Here is a 16,226-nt window from a genome sequence, read left to right on the forward strand (position 1 = left end):
CCAGATCTTCTCATTCTCTGCTTGACTGAACTGGAGCATCTGCAACCGCCCTCTTGCTTTTACCATCATTGACATTCAGTTCTCTCTCATCCTGCTCCTCATTGCCTCTTAGCATTATTGGTTGGTGTTATTGGGCTTCCCTACCATCTCCTCCCATGGTCTTTTCTTCTCCTCCTCCTCCTCTTGTTCTCTGCTTTCCTCCCCTGTGCCTATTGGGCCTTAACTACAACTTTCCCATCCTTCTATTACCTCTTCCCTCTTTAACATAACCTATATTCCATTGCTCTTCCTAGCAATCATGACCTCTCCCCAACTCTTATCCTCTTAAGTACACTCTCTTCAGTCATATCCATAAAAACAGTCACACACTCCCCCCAGCCCCCCACACACACACACCATACTCCCATGCTTCATTCTCGTGCATTGTCACTCTTCTCTTGCAGATTGACAATACTTGTTAGACAGACCAAACACTGACCCTTACACACAGAAGACAAAAAACAATAGGAAGGGAAATCTCCTTCTCTATCACCTGCTTCTCTACCTTCACCCCAAATCCAATTTCTTTCACCTATCTGCATGCAGCAGTGATAGCCAGAGCACATCTCGTTCATAAATTGAGAGCTAGTGAGAGTGAGAGGGAAGCTAGGAGAAATACAGCACTGACCATACCCAAAACAGTGCACAGATAGTAAATAGTGTGGGGTGGTGTGCAGCAGTAATACCACCCAAGCATTAATTTTCCATTACTGTGTAAGCTAAACTTAGGGGCAGATTTTAAATGCCCTGCGCGCGCCGGCGCCTGACTTAGTCCGTTTTGGTAAGATGGCTGCCTCCGCTTCTCCACACTGAACCCTCTGGCGATCTTGGTCCAGCATGGGCGATTGCGTTTGCCATCTTTCTCCAGGAGTCAGCTAGGGCATGCGCGCGTGCAGCCCCGTCCTTTACGTGCGTCATGGCAGGAACCTCAGGGGTGTCCCCACCTTATGACGTCACTAGCTCTGGTATTTAAACTCCATTCTCAATTCCAACTATGTGTTAGCAAGGAATCCTCCATGCTGATTTCTCCTCGTTACCAGACGCTCCCGCTCTGTGTACACTTGCTCCAGGATGACTTAGGTACCCACTCCAAGGGGGCCTTGCCTCGCTCCTCTTTACCCTCCGGGGTATCTGCTACCAACAAGGATGCCTAAGGTACCCGCCCCTCGAGGCTCTTGCCTCGCTCTTTAACCTCCGAGGTATCTGCTACCAACAAGGACGCCTAAGGTACCCGCTCCTCAGGACCTTGCCTTGCTCCTATTTACCCTTTGGGGTTATCTACCTATTACCAGGACACCTACGGCACCCTCTCCTCGGGGGCCTTTTACTCATCCGAGACTTCCGCTCCTCGGGGCTCTCCCTTACTACAACTACCAGCATCAGAGTGAGTACTACCACTCTTGTTCTATCTTGCTTTGTCTCATCTCTCCATAGAGACTTGACCTATCCTGCACCGTGGGTCTGGTGAGACCGAGGAACTGCCTTTTTCTCTCTGCAACCTTCAGACGGAACATCATCATCTGGGTTCTCCTCTCCTAGCTGGAATCATCACCTGATCCTCAGGTTACTATGTACATTGCAGTACAATAAAGCTTTCTCTCTGGGGCGGATTTTCAGAGCCCTGCTCGCCTAAATCCGCCTAAATCCGGGCGGATTTAGGCGAGCAGGGCCCTGCGCGCCGGTGCGCCTATGTTCAATAGCCCTACCGGCGCGCGCAGACCCCGGGACTCGCGTAAGTCCCGGGGTTTTCCGAGGGGGGCATGTCGGGGGCGGGACCGAGCCGCGCGGCGTTTTGGGGGCGTGTCGGCAGCGTTTTGGGGGCGGGCACGGGGGCATGGTTACGGCCCGGGGCGGTCCGGGGGCATGGCCACGCCCTCCGGACCCACCCCCAGGTCGCGTCCCGGCGCGCTAGCGGCCCGCTGGCGCGCGGGGATTTACGCCTCCCTCTGGGAGGCGTAAATCCCCCGACAAAGGTAAGGAGGGGGTTTAGACAGGGCCGGGCGGATGGGTTAGGTAGAGGAAGGGAGGGGAAGGTGAGGGGAGGGCGTTAGAGGATTCCCTCCGAGGCCGCTCCGATTTCGGAGCGGCCTCGGAGGGAATGGGGGTAGGCTGCGCGGCTCGGCGCGCGCCGGCTATACAGAATTGATAGCCCTGTGCGCGCCGATCCAGGATTTTAGCGGCTACGCGCGCATCTACTAAAATCCCGCGTACTTTTGCTTGCGCCTGATACGCCAGCAAAAGTACGCCTATTCGCGCGGTCTGAAAATCTACCCCTCTGCGTCTATCTCTGCTTAGAGCTAGCCTATTGCTGCAATTCCCCAAAGGGCGCCGCCCTGTGGGAGGTGTCATCTCTTACAGCGATCAGGGGCCCCACGCTTCAATGTGCAAAGTACAACAGATTGCTTCATCCTAGTGAGAGTTTTTACAGAATATTCAGGGCCTCCTGTGAGTGAATCTCCCTGTAGCTGCAAAAAAAAAAGAATAAATCTCCACTGCTGCTTTGAGCCTCCTCTGGGTTGACCGAATTCCAACCCATGGTTTCCCTGGGCCCTCTGCAAAACAATTTGCTGGCCACCCCCTCCACAAAGTGGCACAGGGCTTCCAAATCCCCCAAATAATTGGTGCTGGGGACTAGATCCCCTCCAACCCTCTCCTGAAAAGGTACGGGGGGGCCAGGAACCACCCCAGCCTCCATTTACCCTGCTTGTGAGGGTCTTGTGCAGTAAAAGGGACAGGAGGATTCCTACTTCCCCTCCTGCCCCTGGGTTGTCACCTATTAAATGACATCCATCTGTCCTGAGATCAGAACCATAGTGATTCTCAAAATGGTGCCATCTCAGGTGCCATCTCAGGTGGGTCGGCCCCAAGACCTAATGCCATCTTGAGTAACTATGGCACTGTAGTCTCAGGGCCAACTGGTGCCATTTCAAAGGGGATGACCCAGGGACTTCCCTTTTATTGCACAGAATACCCATGAATGGGGTAAGTGGGGATGGGGGGGTGTCAGGCTGGTTCCCAGCCCTTTAAAGGGGTGAGGGAATCAGGGTGCCCAGTTTAGTTGTTTTTCTTTTTTTAGGGGGTGGAGTTAATGTTTATTTTGTTACGGTCTAAGAACAGAAACAAAACCAAATATTAAAACGAAATAATACCCAGAACAAAAAAAATCCCCAATACTGAAATTGAAAAGAAAAACAGTTTTGGGGTTGCACATCCTTACTACCAATTCACTGGATTGTACCAGGAGACTACGGGTTACTGAGCAGGTGTAAATCAAACAGCCGAAAGTCAGATATGAAGGGAGCATTATGATGCAGCAATTGACACACTTAATTGGTAATGTAGAGAAAACGTATTTGTCCCCAATACGATCAGCTCACTTATTGATTCTGCTTTCAAAATGCTTCAGTATTACTATATAATTCTGGTATTCAAGTGTGGACATAATCACTTATATAAATAACCAGTAACTTTGCTCGTCCAGACAAAATATAAAATTATATAGCAATAACCCACTTAACATACTCCCCAATACCTATTATTCCAACCCCATGAGATTACAGTACAGTAGTACGGGGTCACCATACTAAAGGATTTTCACATTCTCTGTCTATGTGATAAATACTTAGAACATCTGGTTAGCAACGACTGGCGTGGAAATTACATTCTGAAGCAAAGGAAGATGACATTTCTTCATTTTCTCCTAAAACATGTTCTTACCCTTGCATCGTTATCAGCAAGTTCTTCATTTACTCTGGTATCTTCCGAACGATCACCCTAAAAATAAGATGCCACAAATTAAGAGCTTTTCTAATGCCATGCTTATTTGAAACATTTTGCATTGTTTCAATGCACCTTTCAATAAAAGACTGCAACTGCTTCAACCATACATTTAACAGTATTTAAAAGAAAAGAAAAAAAAAAAAGGGTTGACATGAGTTATTCCAAGAATGAAAATTAGAATAAAATGTGAACAGAAAAGGATATTTTTACAATTGCAGCATTAATTGAGTGGAAGAGTGGTCTAGTGGTTAGAGCAGTTTCTCAACTACTGGTCGGTGAACCGGCAGCAGTCCACAGGGTGGCAGTTATTGCAAGAGAAAGCAGGATCCGTGCGGCAGTCCCCCAGGTACTGGATCCCACCCGGTCACCTGCAATCACAAGTGATTCATTCTCTACTGCCCTAAACCACTGGGTTTAGGGCAGTAATGGCTTCATTCTGGATCGAACAGTGCTCATACACTGCTGCTGCTTCCGAGTGTGGAGGCTGACAGATGGTACTCCCTCAGCTGTTTGGGCTGGCAGACTGAAAACGAACATCGGAATCAGATGAGCCCCCAGACTGCCCCCACCCTAGCTCAGTAAGGGGCGGATTTTAAAAGCCCTGCTCACGTAAATCTGCCCGGATTTACGCGAGCAGGGCCTTGCGCGCCGGCGCGCCTATTTTCCATAGGCCTGCCGGCGCGCGCAGAGCCCCGGGACTCGCGTAAGTCCCAGGGTTTTTTGTCGGGGGTGTGTCGAGGGCGGGGCCGATCGACATGGCGTTTTGGGGGCGGGACACGGCGTTTCGGGGGCGGGCCCGGGGGCATGGTTTCGGCCCGGGGCGGTCCGGGGGCGTGGCCGCGCCCTCCGGAACCGCCCCCGGGTTGCGTCTCGGCGTGCCAGCAGCCTGCTGGCGTGCGTGGATTTATGTCTCCCTCCGGGAGGCGTAAATCCGTGGACAAAGGTAGGGGGGGGGTTTAGATAGGGCTGGGGGGGTGGGTTAGGTAGAGGAAGGGAGGGAATGGAGGCAGGCTGTGCGGCTCGGCGCGCGCCGGCTGCCCAAAATCGGCAGCCTTGCACGCGCCGATCCTGGATTTTATAAGATACGCGCGGCTACGCCCCGGGACATACGCGCATCCCGGGGCTTGTGCGCGTCGCCGGGCCTATGCAAAATAGGCTTGGCGCATGCAGGAGCGGATTCTCGGAGTTACGCGCATAACTTACACGCCTAACACTTTGAAAATCCGCCCCAATCTGTATATAAATGTTTGTTGCACATGAAACATGGTTGGTAAGCATAAAAGCTGAATACACAAATTTGAGGAGCACAAAAGTAGGGCGCACAAAAAATGAGTTAAGAGCATAAAAGTTGTGCCCATAACTCATAGTCCGTACAACTTTTAGGCGCACATTCGTTTTTTTTGCACATAATGATGCACATATCACATAAATCATGTTGTGTGCAGAAAGCATCGCTTATGCGCACTAACCTGAAAATATGCAAATGGTCATGCTTGGCACATTTTTTTTTAAACTGCCAATACATTAGCATATCATCTTACTGCATCAAGAGATAACTTTTCTTTTGTGCAAGTAAAGGAATTGTGCACTGAAGTTCAAAGCACATTTTTTTTCGCTCATGTCTTCTTTTACTGGGGCATTAAAGGTAGATTTTAAAAGGAGTACGCTCGCATCCATGTATGTGCGGTTCCTGGCATCGGATTTTCATGTCCACGCACGTATGTGCGCTTATTCCCCTACCTAATCTTCCTACCTTTTCCCCTCTCATCCCCAACCCCTAACCCTTTCCTAGCTATTATCATTTTTTGGGGTTTTTTACTTTGAGGCTCCTCCGGGTGCTGGCTGGCTGCAGGCGCGTGCTTTCCTGGGACAGTGGCAAATGGCGCTGACCCACCCCGCCTCCCCACCCAGACCACACGCCCAGGGCCTCCCCTTTCAGCAAGCCTGGCACTTGTACGCATATTGGGGGTTACACCCGGGCGCATTGTAAAATGGGCATGGGGCGTGAAAGGCCTGGTAACTTGCGTAACCCCCGAAATTTACGCGTGCACAGCTTTTAAAATTTGGCCTTTAGATATTAAAACTTCTGGTGAAGGGAAATATATGCTATACATAATGGGGTGCGTATTCAGTTAGCCAGATACACTTATCCAGCTAATTTAACTGGGATATTCAGTGGCACAGCACTGCCACTGAATACACATGGCTATGTTAAAGTTCGCCACATATGTATATCTGGCTAACTTTAGGCCAGCAGTACGGTGCGGCTAGAGTTAGCTGGATAAGTTAACTTTGCTCCTCCCTAGAGTGCCTACCTCCTAGGTACGCCCCTGCCTTATCTGGCTAAATTCTAGCTGGATAACTATTTTTCCAGTTAGAATTTACCAGATAAGCCATTTAATATTGCACCAGGTGCAGGCCCAGCTCCCTTCCCCCAAATATCTCCCCATGCTGAACACCTCCCTCTAGACCTCCACCCATCCTCTCTCACCTAACTAACCCTGGTGCTGCAGTGGGACCCAGAGCCACCTTTTTCAAAATGGTATAGGCCAGCTGATGTCATACCTTAGCCTCTTTCATGAGACAAAGTACTCCAGGGAAAATACCGCAGTTTAGTAAATAGACCCCCTAGGTTTGCTGTGTAAATAAATAATCCACAGAAGACCAAATTCCCCTGGGACAAAACGTGAAATATTGCTATACACAACAATACTCCTAAAGTCTTTTACATTCAAGATGTGGCTTCAGGTAAATAGGGAAATAACAGGGATACCTATATGTGAAATGTGATAATTATTATTTTCATTAAAAATCACCCCTTGATTGGGACTGATTGAAAACGTTGAAACCTGCCCCTTTCACCATAGTAGTTTATATTGAGCCCAGGATGCTTAACAAACAGCTTACGAATCATATGCGGTATGTAGGGTTATAGAGGCAGGCACATCTCTTCCATTCTGTTTCTATGATTTGTGACGATCATTCACTATAGGCCTTTGCTGGTGTAGCTATGTTTATCTTCCGTTCTTTCATTATTGTTATATCAATCATTTTTTTACCTTTATTTGCCTTACAGAAAAGGTCTGCACTGCTCAGATATTAGAACTAAAGAATAGACAAAGTATATTTACGCTGAGGGGGTGATTTACTAAAGCTTTTCTCTCAATTTGTTTCTAGGAGGAAAAAATGTTTAGAGGTGAAATGAATGAGAATCATACACTGAAAAATGTCACTGGTAAATTCAGCATTTCCACTGCATGCCACAGTCATGCAGTGGAAATGCTGAATTTCCACTGCATGACTGTGGCATGCAGTGGAAATTGCACTGCATGCCTTGTCATGTACTGCATGCCACAGTACATGACAAGGTAGCCAGTCTTGTTAGAAAGCTCAATACATGTTTATCCGAAAACTATTGTTTTCAATTTAAAAAGAAAACCCTTTCAAAATATATCCAAATATAAATATACCTTGGCTAGAGCCAGCAAAGCCTTTTGAAAATCTCCAGATGTATCTGAGGAAATATCTTTGGCTAGATCAGTCTTAAAATCTGCAAAAAAAAAAAAAGAAAAGAAAAGAAATAGCCAACATGGAGCACATGCACAGTATTTTAAGTCATATCGGTAGACCTCAGGTTTATACACAGTGGTTTAAGAACCTCTTATCCTCCTCTTCTATAAGGGATATTCAGCTTCAACAAAAGGTAAGTGATAAGCATATTTTTTTTAACTCCAGTAACCATGTTTCTCCTAGGATTCCATTAAGTTTTTGCATGCAGTGTGAAAATTCTTAAAAATATATATAAAAGCAAGTACTTAAAATTTGCCATCAATTGGACATAACAGCATAGGCAGTTCAAGCCTGCTCTCAGAGGTGCAATTCTAATGGTTTATATCTATTCAGTTATAATCATTTATTATAATAGAATCAAACTGAAATTATTGAGTGATCAATTTTGCCCTAATGTGTCAAAAAAAACCCAAAAACAGCCACAAAGAGCAATTGTCAGGATTTCCATAATGAATATTAATGCAATTTGCGTATTGGAGGCAATAGCCATAGTTTGCATAATTTAATTAACCTGAAAACCAGGCCTGCTTGTGGGTGTCGAGGACTGGTGCTAGTTTATCAAGGAGTTATGCCCTTTTGGTCCACAAAGTTCTGCCCAACATTGTGCATGCAAATGTCTCTCATGCATATTCATTGTGCATATCCCAAAAACCCCGACTGGCTGGGGATCATCCAGGACAGGTTTGTGAACCACTGCACTCAAGTATTTCTTCCATTTTGGGCCCAATTTACTAAACATATTTTCTACATTGACACGCAAAAAGATGAATTCTAAAAGCCTGATGCGCCAAAACTGGGAGATACGCGGATACGTTGGGCCGGCACATGCCGAGTGGATTTAAAAAACTGCCCACCCGAGTACGCGCGTATCTCCCGCTGCGTGCACAAATGAAAAGTTCCCCAAAAAAAAGGGGCGGCATGAGGGCATGGTCTGGGCCAGGGCATGGGTGTTCCTGGTTTTCAACTTCAAATTAGCGCGTAAATACTTATGGGCACAGGTGCACGCCACCTAACTTTATTTCTGCTATGGAGGACATGCAAGTAATGAAATAAAGATAAATAGATTGGAGAGGGAAGTTTTTAAACTAGGGGGGGTTTGCAAGTCCTATCCCTTACCTAGGTGAACTGGGTACGAACTGGGAAAACTGGTAATGGCGTTGGCGCACATGTTATAAAGTGGCCGCATCCCTGGGCACGGTCCAACAAACGCATGCACATGTGTGCCCGAGTATGCGGGGAAAATTACCCAGATAACTGTGACCAGATATTCCGCTGAATATACTTGACCAAATTTACCCTGATACAGTTAAGCTGGATAACTTTGCCACTCACTGGCTTGTCAGTATCATTTACAATGTAGTTAATGTTGGGGCATCCAACACCTCCTTCCCCCCCCCCCCCCCCCCCCCCACACACCTTTTTAGTCAAAACAATTGAAGAAAATGTGCAGCACTGGGACTGCCTCCCCTCCGGCGTACTCCTCCAATGTTATACAAAAATCTTATGCCTCCTACTAATCCTGTCCCCACCCACTCCCACCACAGATATTTAAATAAGAGAACCATGGATCCAGGTCCCCTCCTGATCTACCTGGAGCCCCCAAACCCTCCCTCTCCTGACTTGGGGATTCTAGGAGGAGGCTCAGAGTCATGGTCTTTTATATAAATACTAGCCGTTAAGCCCGTAACAACGGCTACATTTAAAAAAACAATTTCGGTCCATTTCCTTCCCACTTTCTCCCCCCCCTCACCTCCCCCCTCTAGTCTCCCTCCCCCCACTCTCTCCTCCCTCCCACCTCCCCCTCTATTCTCCCTCCTCCTCCTCCCTCCTCTATTCTCTCCCTCCCCTCCCTCTCCTCCCTCCCTCCCCCTCACTCTCTCCTCCCTCCCACCTCCCCCCTCTATTTTCCCTCTCTTCCCTCCCTCCTCTATTCTCCCTCCCCTCACTCTCTCCTCCCTCCCCCCTCACTCTCTCCTCCCTCCCACCTCCCCCCCTATTCTCCCTCTCCTCCCTCCCCCACCTCACTCTCTCCTCCCTCACCCCTCCCCTCACTCTCCCTCCCTCCCCCCTCCTCCCCTCAGCTCACTCTCTCCTCCCTCCCCTCACTCACTCCCCTCCCAGCTCATCCACAACCGACAAACAGGGGGTGTCCCTCCCTCCCGCGCGTCGCCGCCGCTACTGCTCCTCCCTCCCTCCCTCGCGCGCGCGCGCCGCCACTGCTACTACTCCTGCTGCTCCTGCTTGTCGCCGCCGCTCCTGCTGCTCGCCGCCGCCGCTCCTGATGGTTGCTGCGCTGCCGCCGTCGCTCCTGCTCCTAAGGAGCAGGCGCCATTTTTTTTTTCCGGGCACGCTCTGCTCTGGCCGACGTGCTCGCATGCGCGGTAGAGCTGCTCTCTACTGCGCATTTGCGGCACGTCGGTCCGGGCTCCCTTATTTTATATAAATATCTGGGGGAAGGATCGGTGGGAATAGGATTAGGAGGGTTGAGGAGGAAAGACATTTTTTGTGTAACACTGGAAGGAGAGGCTAGACGGTGAGGTTGGGGGTTTCGTCCCAGCACCCCACATCATATCTTTTCACCAGAATGGAGGAAGGATCCATCAAGGGGCTGTTGAGCCCTCTCCATTAGAATTTTTTAATCAAGAGCAATATTCAACCAGGTGGGTAGCAATTACCAAGCTAAACTGAGGCCTACAATTTCTATGACCAGACCTAGCTAGATATCAACACTAACCAAATAAATTTTAGCCCTGACCCAGAAAACCCTTGCAATCTGGTTAAATTTTAACCAAGTAAGGATTTATCAGGTTAAAATATAGCAACTGAGAAGGGCAGGAAATTTAAAAAACTTTGGGTTTGTCAGGATCACTTCAAAGTTATCTGAGCTAAGCTAAGAACATAATAACATAAGAAATTGCCATACAGGTTCAGACCAAGGGTCTATCAAGCCCAGCATCCTATTTCCAACAGTGGCCAATCCAGGCCACAAGAACCTGGCAAGTACCCAAACACCAAGAAGATCCCATGATACTGATATCAGTAATATCAGTGGCTATTCCCTAAGTCAACTTCATTAATAGCAGTTAATGGATTTCTCCTCCAAGAACTTATCTAAACATTTTTTAAACCCAACTATACTAATTGCACTAACCACATCCTCTGGCAACAAATTCCAGAGCTTAATTGTGCATTGAGTGAAAAATAATTTTCTCTGATTAGTTATAAATGTGCTACTTGCTAACTTCATGGAGTGCCCCCTAGTCCTTCAATTATCTAAAAGAGTAAATAACTGATTCAAATCTACCTATTCTAGACCTCTCATGATTTTAAACACCTCTATCACATCCCACCTAAGCCGTCTCTTCTCCAAACTAAACAGCCCTAACCTGTTTAATCATTCCATTCCCTTTATCATTTTGGTCGTCCTTCTTTGTACCTTCTCCATCGCAACTATATCTTTTTTGAGATGTGGCGACCAGAATTGTACACAGTATTCAAGGTGCGGTCACACCTTGGTGCGATATGGAGGCATTATGACATTTTCCGTTTTATTCACCATTCCCTTCCTAATAATTCCTAACATTCTGTTTGCTTTTTTGACTGCTGCAGCACACTGAGATGATGATTTCAATGTATTATCCACTATGACAACAAGATAATTTTCCTGGGTGGTAGCTTTTTGAATACTGGCTGCAAAATAGGGGGAAAAAAACTTCAGTAAATCAGGCCCATTGTGTCTATGGGGAAACTGCATAATACTTCTGGCCTTCAATATTTGTATCCAAATAAATATCTTCCTTAATTTATAATTGGTGAGTTGAGTAGTCTAAACTCCATTGAGGATTACCTTCTTTATAGGTAATGTTGATATCTCTGATCTCTCTATTGGATCGTGATGCCAAGATCTCATTCAAACATTCTTCATCAGTTCCAAGACCCTGTGGAAAATGGACATTGTCAGTCTATTCAGATCTTTAAAAAGAGAAACAGAAAAACATTTTTGGATCTGCCATTTCCTTCTGCTCACCCAGCTCAGTTGAACCTGGTCTCAAACTGTAGTAATTTAGGCTTTACTACAGAATTATTCCTTCCAGTTTAGGATAATTTCTCTAGCACAGCTTGAAATACCAACCATTCTAAAACCAAATGATTAGTAATTACATTTCTATTCATAGCCAGACAATTTTGAGACTGAGCAAATATGCAAATAATACCTCAGATGAACATAAAATATGCCTTGAGTCAGACCAAAGGTCATTGAGCTGGCCAATCCAGGTCACTTGGAAGTATCTGGAAGGTCCTAAAGAGTAGCTCTGTTCTTTGTAGCTCACTTTCAGCAATAAGTAGTGGCTTTCCCAAATCTACCTGGCTAATAATCATTTAAGGATTTTTCCTCTAAGACCTTGTCTAAACCCCTTTTATAATCCAGCTATGCTAGATGCATGGACCACATCCCCCAAACAATAAATTCCCCAGCTTGACTGTGCATTGGAGTAGAAAAAAACAATTTTTCCAATCTTCTACTTGTTAATTTAGTGTCATGTAAATAACCATTCCTGCTCACCTGTTCCTACTAATGCATGATTTTATAAGCCTCTTATCATATCCCTCTATAAGCCTCTTATCATATCCCCTCTCTTCCAAGTTGAAGAACCTTAACCTGTTAAGCTTTTCTTCATAAGGAAGCAGATCCTTCCCCTTTATCATTTTGGTTGCCCTTCTCTGCACCTTTTCTAATTCAGCTATGTCTCTTTTGAGAGGGGTGACCAGACTTGTACACAGTACTCAAGGTGTTGCGATCCCTCCTGTTGCTGCGCTACAGGAGGTATCTTACCTTCCTCCCGGAGGCGCTTCGAAGCCAGGGCCTCTCCTGTGCACCATCCGGGACTTGCTCCAGGGCCTGGGAGGCCTAGCTGTTCCTGAGGCCTGCCTGTGGCTTGCATGCATGCGTTTGGACTTCCTGTTTGGCAACGCCCTTCTCCTAGGGGCCGGCCCACAGCTCTCTACCCCACTTATAGGGCCAGCGAGGGGTGGTCCTGGCAAACTCCTCCCAGGGAGTTGCCTACAACTTCCAGTATATAAGGACTCTCTTGTCACTTGCAACTTGCCTTCGGATCGGGCTCTACAGTTGCCTGTAACCTTCTCCTCGATCCAGGTCATCCGTGGTCTTGCCTGTGTTGATGGTGCCTTGTCCTGTTTTGATGTCTGTTCCAGTCCGTGCCTTGCTGTGTTACCTGATGTCTGATCCAGTTCCTGCCTTTCCTTGATGTCCTGCCTTGTGCTGCCTGGAGTGCAGTATTTTGCCTCTTCTTCTTCCCAGCACCCTCCTTTCCTCAGCGTGGTCCGCGACCAGCCTTCCTGGGCTGTGTAGGGCGCGTCTGGGATGGGGTGGTCCGCGACTCAGTCCCACGGGTGGGCTGAGTAGGGCGCCCTGATGGACAGTGCCATGTCTTCCTTCCAGCCCTCATCTTCGATGTCTGCACCTGCCTTGTCTATGATGTCTTCAGTGTAAAGGACTCTGTCTGCCCTCGCCTCTGTCCGGCCTGCCGCCCATTGCCGTACCCAGCGGCAGGTCCGAAAGGGCCGGGAACAGTCGGAGGACCGTTCATCAATCAACTTCCCAGTGTTGGTTGCCATGGGCGTGCAGGTCCGGCTGAGGGTCGGACTCCCTGCTACTGTACCCGCCTGGCTCCCCATGCCTGCTCAGCTCACCTCCCACGGTGTGGCTTGGGGCTCCTCCTTGAGTCCTGCCATGGCCCAAGGGCTCACCACCCGCTTGAGACGACCGCGCTCCACGCGCGCTCGTAACACAAGGTACAGCTGCACCATGGAGCGATGCAGAAGCATTACAGTGTTATTATTATTATTCACCATTCCTTTCTGAATAATTCCCAACATTCTACTTGCCAATACCACATACAGAGCTGAGGACTGCAACATATTGTCCAAGATCCTTTTCCTTGTGAGGTGACTCAAAGAATGCAGCATTGTGTACCTATAGTTAGGATTATTGTTCCTATGTGCATTGCCATGTATTTGCTCACAGGGGCTAGATATAGGCATGTGGGTACCAAATCTATGCTCTCCCCTCCCTGCTGGAACACTATGTTGAATTTCTTTGACTGTTCCTGCCTTTTTTTCTTCTTCCTCTCACCTCCCTCCTTCATTCCCTGTCTTGCACGTGTAATGGAGAATCTTCTCCTTCTTGGTGCCAGCATGGTTCAATCACAAATTGTTTGAACCAGGGGGCCCCTGCTGATTCAGCACCCTGCTGTTCAAACAACTTGTCATTAAACTGCACCAGCACCAGTGCCAGCAGTAGAGATGTGCAGGCAAAAAGTTTTCGTTGCGTACGTGATACGTATTTGTGGGGGGTCAATTCCGTTTCATGCGGAAGTATGGAGAATTCAATAAGTTGTCGATCTGTAAATACGTTACTACTAAATTAACTACAACCCCCCACCCTCCTGACCCCCCCCCCCCAAGACTTACCAAAACTCCCTGGTGGTCCAGCAGGCAGTCAGGAAGCCATCTCTGCACTCGTTTGTGGTTTCCTCACAGCGCTGATAGCCTGTGTCACAGGGGCTGCCGGTGCCATTGGTCAGCCCCTGACACATGGTCACTGGCGCCATCTTGTGCTCCTACCACATGACAGGTCATGTGGCAGGAGGTCGCTCCGGGACCCTCGTTGGACCCAACCGGAACTTTTGGCCAGCTTGGGGGGGCCTCCTGATCCCCACAAGACTCCCACAATACTCAAAATGGCGCCGATCGCCGGCGATCGGCGCCATTTTGAGTATTGGCGGGACGGCGATTTTTAGTCTCAAAATGGCGGGGATCGGCGCCATTTTGAGTATTGGGATCGGACGGATGGCGTGAAAGGAGGTCGCTCCCGGACCCCCGCTGGACATTTGGCAAATCTTGTGGGGGTCAGGAGGCCCCCCCAAGCTGGCCAAAAGTTCGGGTTGGGTCCAACGAGGGTCCCGGAGCGACCTCCTGCCACATGACCTACCTGTCACGTGGTAGGAGCACAAGATGGCGCCGGTGACCATGTGACAGGGGCTGACCAATGGCACCAGCAGCCCCTGTGACACAGGCTATCAGCGCCATGAGGAAACCGCAAATGAGTGCAGGGATGGCTTCCTGACTCCCCGCTGGACCACCAGGGAGTTTTGGTAAGTCTTGGGGGGGTCAGGAGGGTGGGGGGGTTTAAATGTTTGTTTAGGAGGCCGAATACAACGGATATCTGTTGAATACGTGGGGAGTCGCGATGCGTTTCGCCTCCCCATGTATTTTTCAGATTGCAAAAAATAAGTTGCGGATTACAAATACGTGGAAAATGGATGCACACCCCTAGCCAGCAGTGGCACTGAGCAGGAGAAGCGGCTCCAGTATAAATATCATGAAGGAAGAAAGTGAGGAGGAAGATAAATAAAAAAAGAAAAGGCAGGTGCTGCCACAAAAACAGCTTAAAGTTCTGGAAGGGTGGGCATGGACTCAGAAGTACTGACTCAGGGTTGGGGGGATTCACATTGGGTGAAGAAGTTAGTGGAGATCCAGGGCTGGGTGGGAGCTCCAAGATTTAGTGGGTAAGGAGATGGGAGAGGAAGGGGAACTCCCAGATTCTGGGAGAGGAATTAGAGACTCCAAGACTGGATGAGGGGAGTGTTGGCTTTGGGTAGAGAATGAGCAGAAATTCATGGTTGTAGAAGAAGAGGGGATTCCCATTTTTGGTGGGTGGGTAAGGCTGGAAAAACATGCAGGGATTCCCAGATTGGGTGGGAGAGGAGGAAAATGTGAATGGAGGTTGGGTGTGGAGGAGAAAGTAGAGACTCAGGGATGTGTGGGGATAGTGAGTATTCAGTGACAGGATGGGGACTTTGGTATTGTGGGGAGAGCAGAAACTCACAAACTAGGATGGGGATATGAGTGGGGGATGTGTTAGATGGCCTAGGATGTATGAGATAGGGCTATGGATGTGAGACGTAGGGTAGGGGAAGGGGCCTGAATGGTGAAGAAAGGTTGAAATATGGTTTGAAGGACCTGGACAGCTGGGGCAGGGAAGAGAGGCAGTGGAAAGGGCTGAATCTTTGGATAAAAAAAGGCAGAAATGCGGTTTTGAAGGCAGTGGCTGTCTAGGCAGTAAAAGATAGAAAAGGGATGGGAGGCAGGAGTGGGAATGAGTGAGAGAAGGAGTTGGGGCTATAGAAGGGATAAGAAATGAGAGGGCTGATGAGGGGGTGTGAGTGCAGGGAGATGGAAAACTGGTAGGTAGATGAAAGGTGAAAGAGGGATATTGAGAAATGGAGAACGAGAGAGGATGATAAGAAGGTGTATCTATGAGTGGATATTAGGGATGTGAATCGTTTTTCAACGATTAAAATTATCGTCCGATAATGTTTATATCGTCTTAAATCGTTATAGAACACGATACAATAGAAATTCTAACGATTTATCGTTAAAAATCGTTAAATCGTGTTAGTGCGCACTAACTGAAAATGATACAAATAAACACTTTCCAGGTCACTGAAGGTCAGTTAGGAATGAATATGTGTTCCTATTGGCTGGCTGCCCTCTTATCTATTGATATTACCAAGGTTACCACTGAGGTGATGGTTGGGGGGATGGGAAATGGAACTGGAAACTAACGAACACCAACAGAAAATGAAACAAAGTGTTCACACTTCCCAGGTCAGTAAAGGTCACTTAGGAATGAATATGTATGTATGTATTCCTATTGGCTGGCTGTGCTCTTATCTATTGATGTTACCAATATGGTTGGGGGGGATGTGAAATGGAAACAGTTGGAAGCTTGACAAAAAAAGTAATGTAATGAT

At 47.9% G+C, this 16,226-nt stretch overlaps 1 protein-coding gene across 1 annotated transcript in view; it reads right to left on the bottom strand.

Annotated features, from left to right (window-relative positions):
- LOC115096922 (annexin A1-like) overlaps positions 1–16,226 on the bottom strand; it is a 74,160-nt gene that overhangs the window by 12,081 nt on the left and 45,853 nt on the right. Inside the window, exons 6-8 of the mRNA XM_029612224.1 lie at positions 11,237–11,327; positions 7,290–7,369; positions 3,757–3,813 (exon numbers count right to left, since the gene is read on the bottom strand). Of these exons, the coding sequence (XP_029468084.1) occupies positions 3,757–3,813; positions 7,290–7,369; positions 11,237–11,327 (228 nt within the window). The remainder of the gene's footprint in view (positions 1–3,756; positions 3,814–7,289; positions 7,370–11,236; positions 11,328–16,226) is intronic.

This window comes from Rhinatrema bivittatum, chromosome 1 (assembly GCF_901001135.1).
Source record: "Rhinatrema bivittatum chromosome 1, aRhiBiv1.1, whole genome shotgun sequence".
Classification (NCBI taxonomy): domain Eukaryota; kingdom Metazoa; phylum Chordata; class Amphibia; order Gymnophiona; family Rhinatrematidae; genus Rhinatrema; species Rhinatrema bivittatum.